The sequence below is a fragment of the Pleuronectes platessa genome, chromosome 23, assembly GCF_947347685.1.
Source record: "Pleuronectes platessa chromosome 23, fPlePla1.1, whole genome shotgun sequence".
Classification (NCBI taxonomy): domain Eukaryota; kingdom Metazoa; phylum Chordata; class Actinopteri; order Pleuronectiformes; family Pleuronectidae; genus Pleuronectes; species Pleuronectes platessa.
This window is the reverse complement of record NC_070648.1, coordinates 11,097,159-11,110,272: the sequence shown is the minus strand read 5'-3', so window position 1 is coordinate 11,110,272 and position 13,114 is coordinate 11,097,159. Positions and strand designations below refer to the sequence as shown.

Here is a 13,114-nt window from a genome sequence, read left to right as displayed (position 1 = left end):
CCATAATAATAACGCCTGTGGCTTCACAATCTGATTGTGTACACACCGCTGAGAGAGTGCTGCTGTGGAGGGTTGCAATATAACACTTAATGTGTTATAGTGGTAATTATTATAAGCATAAATTATTATTATTACTATTATTATTGTTGTTTTTGTTACTGGGGTTTAACACTTACTCATAACAATGTCATTGTACATGTTATTATTTATGTAATACACGCATATATACAGTGGTGGCCAAAATTATGGCATAACACTTGGCATATTTAAGAGTTTTCAGTTGTTTTTGTTGAAGTGGCCATCAAAAATACCCATTAAACGATGAAATATCATAAAAGGATGGACTGGCCCCCTCAAAGTCCGGACCTGAACCCCATCGAGCAAATTCGGGCGAGCTGGAAAATGAACTGGACAGATCTATTGTAAAGCCTTTGGCTTGAGTTGCAGAAGGCATGGGATAAAATTAGTGTTGAAGTTCTCACAAAATATATTGAAACTCTGCCAGAGAGATGTGCTGCTGTAATTGCTGCAAAAGGTGGACACACCAAATATTAAAGTTAAAAGTGGATAAAAACAGTAGGACTCACCTCATCTGTTATTTGTTTGTGCTCAGAGCAACCATCTGCATGCTTCATGAACATTATGAAATTAAATTGTGTTTTTGGAGGATCCTAAATGTGTTCTAATAATTTTGGCCACCACTAAATATATTTTTTGAGCCCTTCCCCAGTCTCTCATTTACTTCTTTGGCCTTTTAAAAAAGATTTAAGAAACTATTCAGTTCAATATACAATGTGACATGTGACAAGGGCCTTAGTAGACATGACAAATACTGTTTAAACAGAATGTACGTCTCCAATATCTACATGTGAACTGATATTCATGAGCGCCCCGTTGAGGAGAAGCTTCTCCATATCTATGCCTTTCTCTTACAGTGGAAGTAATTGCCGTCCTCTTCGGACACCCTGGGAGCCCCACCTGCTGTTTCCCACAGTAAAAGAACCATTTGCTCTTTAATATACGTCCATAAACCTCCTGATCACACTCAGAGAGTTACTCATTTCTTGCATCACTGCTGAACTCCTCCGAGCTGTCAGGCCCCCTTCTCGGCCCTGTGGGCGGATCATTGCTACCTTACACGCTGCAGCCCCACTGGCTGTGAGACGAGCCGTCCATACAGGGCCACACACCGCGTCGGATCCATCAGCATAACATTCGGTGTAAGTGGGACATCTATCAAGATAATGCTGTACCAAACAGCCCTTAATGAGCAAGTTGAGGGAGCGATGCTGCCCCTCTGCCAAATGAGATGTAACATACAACCCTGATCCTCGGCAGACAAAGTGAGACACTTGGAGAAATGAGCTCCACGTTTTCCTAAACTCGTTGCTTTTAACTCGCCTTCCCTGTCTTTGATCTAATTTTACCCGGAAAGGGGGAGAAATGGAAAAAGATTGTAAATTCTCTCCACATCCCTCCATACATCACCCACTACTTAGAATTTGGTGCCGCACCATAAAAACGTCCCACTTTGAGAGTCGGACTGATGCGGAAATTGCAGCTGTTTGGTTAAAATGTTTCAGGTCAATTGATGGTCCGCTGGTCGGATATCCAAAGACTCAGTCCCTGGCGCCAAGTCAGTGCTTGCTCAGCAGAGTCAGTAAAGGAAAAGTGATAAAAGAATGAAATGCATGAGAGGACATTAAAATAACGGAAGTGAATGGAATATTAAGTAAGGGAAGATGGCAGAGCTCATGGAAGGACATATTTACATATATATATTAAAAGGTTTTCAACTATCTTGCTCTTATGGTTATGTATTATCTGAGGTTTCCACGGACACCTATGATTATTCCATCATTCAGTCATATCAGAAACAAATCACTGCAAACTCAACATTACAATCAAGGTTAAACATTATTTATTCATAGTCTAGAGAGATCGTCCTCCAACAAGAAGGTTGGCGGTTCAATCCTCTCTCTTCCCCATCTGCATGCCGAAGTGTCCTTGGGCAAGATATGGCCCCTCACAGATGCTGAATGCACTCATTGTGAGTCGCTTTGGATAAAAGCGTCTGCCAAATGACATGTAATGTAATGTAATTGTGATGGTCACAGGAGAAAAGGTTGTTCATCACTTTGAAATGATGTCATTCATTGTAAACTTTCATGGCGTCATTAAAGACAGACTGTTTCATGTGAGCGAGAGCACGCGGCCTAACCCCGGCCACTGGCAACCATCTCCCGGCGGACTATCAACGATCCTCAGACCGCACATTACTCAGTAGAGACGGCTGCTGCTGATTGTGGTTATGGCCGCATGGTAACAATGGCGGCTCCCTCCGGTGTCGTCCCCTCCGCCCCTGTGATGCAGCGGGCCGTCAGGCGCTGGGCCGCGGATTGAAGTGAAATGATTGGGTATGAATCCGTGAAAAGCGGGCCACAGTGGTCGGGCCTCAGTGTCCAATGAAGTGAGGCAATACTCTATCTGAGGGTGTCATGGCACTGACCATTATTTAAGTGGCTTGAAAAGGTCAGCAGGAGGACCCAGGATGTGGGAACGGTTGAGTCGGCCATTACAGTCATTCCGCTTCAGCGTGCGAGCTGCCGCCTGATTGATGCCTCGGATGGGGGATTTGACGCTGCCGTGGTGTGTAGCATGCACTTTAATATATTGCCAGTGTGTGTGTCTGGATATTTGTGCATCCCCTGGTCTGTGTGACCGAGCGGGTGGAGGCCCGGGGTAATCATGTGAGGAGGCCCGGGCAGAGTGTTTCATTCCAGGTCTTCAGGAGAGGATCTGGAGAGGCCTGGCCGTCCACAGTCCAGTCCATCAGCGCCCATAAGCTCTCCATCACCTTTCTCATTCATGGAGGATTTCTCTCTCTCTCTCCCGCACAAACACTCTGTTCATCTTCGACCAAAACAGACTCCGGGAAATCCTCTGAACAAAAACCAATCTCCCCACACACACACACACACACACACAGACAAAGACACACAGAGAAGAAGCTGATGTAATTAAATCCGTCTGCCGGGTAAGACAAGAAAAGGGCAAGATAGGGAAAAGGGGGGAACTTTTTTACTAAATAATATATTCTCAAGTGGAGAAATAAAGGAGAGGAAGGCTTGTGAAGTGCAGGGGAAGTCCCTGGAGGTATAATTAACAATATCTACCGATACTATCTGTGCGTCTTCCTTCTCTGTAGCTCAGTGCCGACTGAGGCAGAGGCAAACCCCCAGACAGACCCTCTGCCAGTGGGTCTGCTCCTGCACATCATCCTGCTTTAGGTTCTGTATATTAAACAGCAACATGCTGCGCTTGTAAAATAATATCCATCACACTTCAAAGTCAATTTAATGTTCTGATCACAAACCACTTTGCTAAAGCCCCTGTCCTCTTGTTCGAAAAACCACCGTGAGTTTTAAACTGCTCCCACTGCGATCATCGGTGTTAGATCCATGACATATTCGGATGACATGCTGTAAAATTATATTTTCAAGGTCAATAATTAACGTGTGAAAAGTATATTAGTATGTGTTGTGCTTATACGCTGTGTGTTCCTTAATGAATTTGGGATGGGGTGCAGTAGGAGGCTCGGAAGCATTTACTTTCCCCCCCAACCCCTGATAGACAAATCCTACAATGCATGTGAGGGTTGAGGGTAAAACAGATAAAGCAAATGTTGAATACAGATTTATGTATGCACACAAGTATCCATCCGTCCATTATCTGTAACGCTTCTTATTTGAGGATCACAGAAGGGGATCGATCCAGCGGCTTGGACACACAGAGAAAAACAACCAGTCACACCTACAGACGATTTAGAGTCTCCAGTTAGCTGCATGTTTTTGAGCTGTGCACTCAAAATACTTATTATATCTAAAACAGTGACTTTTTGCATTCAAATTATTTCCATGTAACTTTAGTACATAAGTAATATGTAAAGGATCACATTTAATGAAGAGTTTTCTATTATGGTGAGTTACTGTGAATAAATGAAATAACTTGAAAGGTATTTGGTTCAATGACGCACAGCCACTGGGAGAACATGCAAACTGCACAAAGAAAGAATATGAAGGAGCTGTTCACTGATCAGTCTTCACTTTGAAATGAAATGTTCTATCTATCTGAATAAAAGAACAACTTAAATCTTTGAAGGCACTGTTACTTCGGCGAAGAAAAGTGATGAAAAGAGAATAATAGCTCAGTCCTCATGCATGTTGAGAGGACTAATTAGCTTAGCTTCTGTCTGCATTACTGTAAGGAAGGAAATTGGAGGCCCAGACACAAGTGTCTCCCTTCATCTCACTCTCCATTTATCTGTCTCTCTTGTGCTCACACATTCAATGTGGTCTGCCGGGGGGCAGAACACAGAGATCCCGTTAATTGAGTTCTGCAAGGAGGCCCCGTGCTGACGGTAACAGCGTCCACACGTCTGACTGTCAACCTAAAATAGGACGAGTTAGCTCCTCGCCACTCGAAACAGACAATCACATGACAAGGCTGTAAATGAGCATGAGCGCCAAAGGGCCCGTAACTTTTTCAGCTGGTTTTTCTCCCACAAACTTGAAAGTTGAGAGTGTGTGTCTGGCTGTCGGAGTTTTCTCTGCTGCGTGATCGCTTAGCGCCGGTGTAGCAGAACGCGTCCCGATAGCTACTTAATTCTAATGAGGGTTTTATGAGTCGTGATCAAGAGCTCATTGGCAACGTGATCAGTCAATAGCGTCTTCTCCTCTGAGCCGAGCCCCGGCTTATGCGCCGACCCCGGCAAATTGACCCGCAGATTTATACAGCTATTTTCTAAAGGTCCCCGTACGTGGGCCTACAGTCAGGAAGGAGAATTAGTGTCTCGATGGATTTCGCTTTCAATTTGAATGCCGAGTGGTTGGAACACGGCCCCGGCTAAGGGGAGGCCACGGGTAATGAACTCCTTTGTGTTCTGCCACTTAGAGGATCAAACGCTCGCGGCTGGGAAGACACTCAGAGGGCTGCAAGAAAGATGATTTCCTTCAGCTGCCACAGGTGGTGAATCCTGTGGGTTTAGCAACCCTTCACTGAAAACCACACGCTAAAGGGGATACTTAGTTTGTGGTTTGTGGTACTGGCTACATTCAATTGTGGCCTGTTTGCAGTTTGGTATTGGACCAGCTGTAAATCCACGTAGGAGGGATTGATTCTGCTAAATGTTGCTTTACTTGCTATAAGTCAGGTCAAGGGAACTATTTGAGAGAAGTTTCTTATATTAGAGGGACGAATTAGTGGCTATTGGCAAGAATTGTGGTTTGACAATAGCCGAACAATTGAGCAGGCCATAGCATTCAGAGGAAGACGCAGCCACAGCAGTTAAGTAATGTGTGAGCCTTTGCTTTTATGAAAAGTGAAACTTAAATAAAGTTTGATTGATTGCATGTTGCTTGAATGAAGAGACAAGCACCACATTTTAGCTGCAAGTGTAGTCGAGTAGAAATATGGAGTAGCACAAAGGGACATAGTGTCTTTACAGTCCCTCCAACATCTAGAAATATAGTTACCTGACGGGAAGATCTGACAGGGGATTCCGGCATAACTGGCCCAAAAGATAAGTATCTTTTGGGCCAGTTATAACAATAACAATATTAACGTCTATGGTGGACACCCAGGCCTATTCCTTGACATAAATCACCAATTTAAGGAAAATTTCTGGTTTACAGAAAAGACCAATAATTAAATTCAGTACAACGAAACATAAACATTTGGTGAACATCATCTTTTTAATTAAATCAGTGTAACTTCTTATACTTTCAGCTGCAATTATACCTATTTAGTATAAATAGAATCAAATCTGAGTGTCATAGAATAAAATCTCTCTTTTAAAAAATGTCTGTGTAGGAAAAATAGCATTAACATTAAGCAGAATACACACAGAAAGATGGAGACATTCCTAGAGCAGCAGATTATAAAACTGTGATAAACTCTGTGCAGACAAATTCTGTCGCGTTTTCTTTAATCTGCACCATTTTTCTCACTTTTCTCCTCTTTCTGGTAAGGAGACATGATCCGGGATGGATAATTGGTTTGCAGCCTGAAATCCTGTTTAGCCTCAGGTAATGCAGTTGGGGACTTTGAATCTGATGGGAAATTTAGGGCAGTTTTTCAGATTTGGTCATGTTCTTACTCGTGGATATTTGAATGGATGGAGATCATGCTCAGTATGCGCGATCACTTGAGGAGTCAAAAAATCATCCATGTGAAAGAATCAAACAACAGAATATAGGAAAGATTTTTTTTTTTTTATTCTATTTTAAATCCCTTTAATTCCTTTCTTCATTGTTATACTGCATTTGCCGCAGCATGCAGGATAAACATACAGAAAAACAGTAAAGAAATACTTTATCTTTCACGGTCACATCAATATATTGATGAGGTGACAAATTGCACTCATTAGCTTAACCAGGTTAACTCAACAGTCAAGGGGCGGCGATCAGAAACAGACAGCAGTGGCTTAAAAGTGATAATCCTTCTGTGACCTTATCACCTGCTGACACCCGTTACCCGAAGCAGGGAGCGGTTGGAAGGGTGACATTATAACTCGGCACTTCAGCACGACTCCTCAGACAACTCTCACAGGCTCATCGGTTCTTCCTTTAGCAGTTTGACAGTTGACCGGCCCCGTGGAGGTGACGAGACGTGACGTGAGCCGGTTCACCTCAGAGAATTATTGCCAGCCAGCCGACGATCATGGCCATGCCCCCGATGGGAGCCACCTTGCGCATACCAGGGTCCCCCGTCATGGCCTGGTGGTACAGGGAGCCACAGAACATCCCCATGCCGGCTATAAGGAGAGTCCCGGCCTGTGAACATGCAGAGAAGAGAGAGCATTTACCATAAAGGCTTTTCAAACATTTAGGCAAGTTAAGACAAAGAGCTGGATGTTGCCCAAAAAGTGGAAATGTCTGAAATTGGTCAGCTGTTAGTCAGCTGTAAACCTAAAGCAGCCAGGGAACCAGCACAAAAACACGCTCGGCAAACCTCAGCCGATTCATCCAGTCAAAACAATAACAGTGGCGTGCAACAAGAAAGGCAGCAGATGGCGAGACATAACAAACACTGCCAATGATGACATCGCAAAAGAGCCAATTCAAGTGGAGGAGAGAGGGAGGGGATGGTGTCAAACAACTTTTGAATTGTTTAGATACAAGACACACACTGGCGGGCCAAAAAAATACTCCAGTCCAACAGCTCTGTCGAAACCAGCAGTAATAAACATCTGCCCACACCAAGTTAGACATCTCTTATCTTATTATGAGGAGTTTAAAACATATTTTTGGTTCATTGTGAAATTATTGGAAACACTGTGAGAAAATATCTAGATATCACTTTTTGTAAATATCCTAGACTCCTTCTGTGCACCAGCAGCAACAACAAAGCATTTTACAGGTGATGACATGACACATTCAATCTTGCTCGGAGTACAAATATACCTTATTTTTCAGAATGTAATAAAACCAACACACACATTCATGTGTTTAACTGCTGGTTAGAAGGAACAGTTTTCCTCCAAGACATCCTCTTCGTTCATTAGAGCCTCAAGTATAATGGTTTTCCGAGTGCCATGGAGAGGGAATAACAGAGTGACACTATCACACTGGTTCAATTTTAAAGGACACTCAGGTGCATCCACCCCCGAGAGTTGCCATTAAGCTTCCGTACTCACCACAGCAGGTTTACCACAGTGGGCAGCCCCCAACAGGGCCAGGCTGTGGTAGAAATGGTACTTGTTGGCTGTTTCGAAGAGCTGGAGAGGAAAACACACACACACACACACACAGATTTCAGAAAATAATACCGCACTCGACAATCAGTCTTCATTTCAGAGGCTCCAAGACTTTCTGTAAAACTGACAAAGCGAGAGGTTATTTATAAACCACTAGTGTGACAGTGGATGGGCCACGACCGAGCGCATCCATTTCAATCAGGTTCTCTAATGGCACAAGGTACAGTTTATCAGATCAGACTACAGGCGCTATATAAAGATGGACGATGCTCTTCCTTCCGTTGTTAAAAAATGAGGCCAAAGTATCCTGGATACAGACACTTCCATCTTGTCAATTATGATATTTGACCCCCTTTTTAATGGCATAAAATAACCCAACTTAGTGAGAGAAATGTATTTAATATGTACTATAACTATCTATTTTGGCCCATGCACCATCTGCTAACTTGGAAGAGGTGAGTTTTTTTTTTTTACTATACCGCAGCCAACCACCAGGGGGACGATCAGGATAGCTTTCTGGCTTCACTTTTGGGGAGCTGTCACTTAACTAGAGACATCCCTCAACAGTACTTCCCTCAAACTGCAGTGTTGTGTTCCCCTTGAAGATTTTAAATCTTGACTATGTGAGGTTTTGTTTTTATGAATCTATTTTGATTGTGATGTTGAAGGTGTTTTATTGCTTGTTGCTGATTGGGAATGTTTCTTGTTCTCAGGCCTCTCTTGGAAAAGAGATGTTGATCTCAATGTGACTGTCTGATTATTTAAATTATTTAAATAAAAAAATGAATAAAACATACTTCACGTTATTTATTATTATTTACATACCACTCTCTGGTAATCATCGGGATCAGCATTTTTGAAACCTGAAATGAGAGACATGGATCAGAGAAATGACACATGCAGTTCATATTAAAGTATATTTGTCTGAACAACAATCTGATCATGACATTTCAAATGCAGTGGCGATATTGAGTTCACTTTTACGATGTGACTCTGCAGAGGCAGGTCACCTTCATAACAAAACGGGTTATTTACATCTGTAAACGCGCCGAATTCACCACCAACATGCCGAACACTGGCCGGATCTGTTTATTCGTCTGTTTGAATAACGAGGACGCGTTAATAAGGGAGTGGGTCTTAAATGGTCTTGTTTTGGGACGGAGGCTGGACATGTGCGCGCTGACATAACAGCCCTCCTGTGTTTACTGTGGAGCTGAAGGACCGGGCATGAGTACCAAGCTACCGAGGAGTCCCTACCGTGAGCTCCGTACGCCCCGGCGGCCACCGCAGAGGCCCCCGACACGGCCGCCAGTCTTCGGACGATAGCAGAGGCGGTCATGTTGTGTAGCTGAGTGTGTGAGTGTGTGTACGTGACGTGTGGGTGTGTGTGTGTCCTTCAGGCGGAAGACTGATGCCTTCGCTGTCTTTTGCTAAACTGCTACTTCCCGGCGTCACGGAATTTGTCTTCCCCCCCGCGTATGAAATCCAAACTGAATAAATCAACAACAAATAAAAACACCCAGGCTGAAATCAACAGTTTATTATGCTGAAGGGAAACAACGAGCATGTCCTTGACTAATTCCAAGCTCATCCTTGTCATGTCTTCTTCTACTTCTTTGTGCCGTCCGTGCGTTCTTCAAAAAATTACGACATTCCTTCAAACACCTGAAAGCAGCTGCACCGCGGCGTGAAACTGGCTGTGCGTTCAAGTGCTGTCGGAATAATCGGAAAAATGACAAACCTCCTGTGAAAATTAACTTGAATAATTCAGATCTACACAGACATTGAATATATGTGCACGACAAAGAAAATATGAAACAGTGCATTTATACAATGTGTCAAAAGATTGTATTTAATTTGCTATAAAGGAGAGAAAAGAAAAAGCGAGGGATCTCTAAACTCAAATATATATATATACAATGTCACATATTTATATAGAAAACTTAATCATTACTTAGTCCAATGTAACTTCTTGGACAGCAAACTTTACAATTAGGAAGTGTAAGTGATGGTGAATCAATTTCACCTGGTTTGGTGCAAATTGAAAGTCACAACAGGTGGACTGGAGAGGTAACAGAAAGTCAAACCCCAAAGAGGGAATGATTTGCAAGTGATTACTCTTCCCTCCTTATCCTTCCATTTAGATTTTTCTCTAGCTTTGCATTTTGCACCCAGGTCTCTGGGCTCATTCATTACAAGGCCTGAACCAAAATGGCGACTGCCGTGCTACAGTTTCAGCCCGCGGGGCAAATTTCATGGCTTTTTCCAAATAGATGTGACACTGAAATGACACCTCAGTTGTCACTGCATTGCTCAGGCTCAGCAAGAGTTGGCAATTTACAATTCCATGGCTGCTCAGCTGTGACGTTCAAAGCTCTCATGTAGAAGAAGACACTGCATGAAGGTTATTTTTTTTTCGTATTCATTAAATTTATTGTTGTATAACTTTGTGTTGACACCAATATTCAGACTGTTGACCTTAGTCTGAGTAAGACATTATTTGGATTATGCTGTTTGTTTGAGTAGTATATTCCTTTCATATTCCTGTTTACATGTCACAGAACATAGCCCAATGGTGACTCACGTGCACTAAACCAGTACGTCCGACATTGGTCTGCCAGTTTTAGAACCCAAAGTCAACATGGTTTAATGTACGATGCTACTGTTTTTACCATTTTAGGTGTTGTCTTTATAATTTAGCAAAAGCTTTTTTTAATATATTTTCACAACCAGAGCATGTGTCGTCAAGCACTTTGTAAGTGTTATATGTCAATTTAAAAAAAAAAAGCCACAATGCGATTAAGACGTATTCACAAAATAGTGTTTACATACATTTTTCTTATTCAGACTATTGGCTTAATCAAGTTAATATCGGGATATTGCTGTCCGTGTAAATGTAGCCACAGTTACACTGTACCTCTGCGTTGTTCACACTTGAAGTACATTCTTCTTGACAGGCCTGAGTTATACTATCGTGCTGTTTTCTTTATGAATAATTGTTTTTCCCACAGAGAGGTCACTTGGCCTTGCTTTTCAACGCCGGCACATGCATCACGTCGCCACCTAATGCTGAGTGACAGGCTCGCCGCTGCAGAGGGTGCGTTAGTGTGTGCAGCGCTATTGCAATCTGTCCATCACTGCAATTTTGGGGAACACTGGTGGGTTTCTCTGGCAGGTTTAGTGAATTGGTTGTAATGTATGATGTGTTTTTCTGCAGGCGGTTATGTGTGTGTGTGTGGGGGGAATACACTAATCCCAGCAGAGAGCCCACCAAAAGGGGGTGCTATATTGCTTTCTCATTGGCCAGAGTTTGTGCAGAGGGTGGTTGTGCGTTTGTGTGTGTGTGTGTGTGTGTTCGTGTCTGTGTGCATGGAGAGGGCAGAGGGACTTCTTCCAATTATCATATTGAAATTACACAGGGTCACACTGCATTACAGCAGAATCGCCAAAGCACAGTTTCCGCCGAGCCTCGTCCTTAGTCGACTTTGACACTGCGTTAACACAATGCACGCAATTAACACATTTTAATGACCGTGTAGCTAATTAAGAATAAGCCATATGAGTCCAGGCTTCATCATCAACTGTGAACTGAACCTGCAGCCAGTGTGGGTTTGTTTGTGTGCAGGCGTCTGTGTTGTGATCCCAGTCTGCCTCCATGATATATGTACTCATGCTGGTGTAGACTTTCGCTCTGGCACGATGACATGTTGTGTGCAGAAGGTTGATGCCTGAAGCTGGCCGTACACATCTGTGATGGAAATCCAAAGCTCACTATTTGTGTGCTAGCACTGCATGATCCGAACATCAGGTCTGGCTATTGTCAAAGAAGCAGAAATGTGGGATTCTGTGATGCCGACATTTCTTTCTGGTATAGTTGGTCTTGATGGGATTAGGATAAAATATAGAACATGTCGTTGCCACAGCTCAACCAGTCGGGCTGCGTCCTTCGGAGACTGCATTTGAAGATCCATTGTGTCCAAGCAGCGCGAATAGACTGTCCCATTTTGAAGGTTTCAACAGTAGCCGACAAATGTGTCCTTCCATCCCCGATAAACGAAAACTTCATTGAATGGATCCTATCCCTGGATTCATCACACATTGGTGACTAGTGAGGTATGGTGCTGGTGATGCCAATCACTAAAGAAACTCTGTGGTTCGGCCTACGCAGCCCACAAAGACCGGCTCCTTCGTGGGCCAAGTAGACCACCTCCTCTAAAGAAGGACAGACTGACCAAAACCTTATCCCACCCACTTCACAGAACTCTCATAGGACAGAGGAGCTTATTCAGTGGCAGACTCCTGTCACTGTCATGCTCATCGGAAAGGCTGAGGAGGTCCTTTGTCCCCAGGGCCATTCGGCTTCATAACGCCAAACAGAGGGAGAGTTGGGGGGAGAGATCTTCCCGGCATGAGTCGACCATATTCGTGGCATCTATTGCACTTCTGTCTGTCCTGGGAGAGGGATCCCTCACATGTGGCTCTCTTTTAGGTTTCTATGTATTTTTACCCTGTTAAATTTTTGTTTAGTAGTTTTTCCTTACTCTTGCTGAGGGTGAAGGACAGAGGGTGTCACACCCTGTTAAAGCCCTATGGGACGAATTGTAATTTGTTAATATGGGCTATACAAATACAATTTGATTGATTGATTGATGGATATTCCTATATATTTAGATATTTATATATATATATATATTTTTCTGCTGTTTTTATATATACAGTTAATATTTTATTGTACTATCCACTCCAGCAGCACAAGAACACTTTCCTACTGGACACTGACACTGACACAATCACATCATTGCATTCCATAACTGTATCTGTAAATATGTTCTCCGTTTGTGATTTATGTATGTATGTCAGTGATGTGTTAAGTGTACAAGCTACTGGATGATCTGAATTTCCCACAGGATTAATAAAGTATCCATCCATCTATCTATCCATCTATCCATCTATCTATCTATCTATCTATCTATCTATCTATCTATCTATCTATCTATCTATCTATCTATCTATCTATCTATCTATCTATCTATCTATCTATCTATCTATCTATCTATCTATCTATCTATCTATCTATCTATCTATCTCTATAACCTTAACAGTGACCAATACAGCCTAACCTGAACTTTACCTTAACCAGGACCTCAGAAATTACATTTTGATTCATTAGAGCCGTGCTTTACTCCCCATGAGGTCGACCGTTCCGGACAAGATTAATGTTTATGCCGGAAAATGTCCCATAGAGGTAACAAGTACAAGTACATACACACACACACACACACTAATACACACACAAAGATCATTTTCATTCCGGCCTGTGGCAGACGGGACCACAAGGACAACAATTAAGTGTGGCTT

General features: G+C 42.9%; 1 protein-coding gene across 1 annotated transcript; it reads right to left on the bottom strand.

Moving 5' to 3' along the window:
• Positions 1-6,251: 6,251 nt before the first annotated feature.
• tmem256 (transmembrane protein 256) lies at positions 6,252-9,199 on the bottom strand. The gene is made up of 4 exons (XM_053416369.1): positions 9,014-9,199; positions 8,582-8,619; positions 7,697-7,777; positions 6,252-6,833 (listed from the first exon to the last, which is right to left on the bottom strand). Exons 1-4 carry the CDS (start codon positions 9,093-9,095, stop codon positions 6,690-6,692), a joined length of 345 nt encoding a protein of 114 aa, XP_053272344.1. The 5' UTR covers positions 9,096-9,199; the 3' UTR covers positions 6,252-6,689.
• Between the last annotated feature and the right edge of the window lie 3,915 nt (positions 9,200-13,114).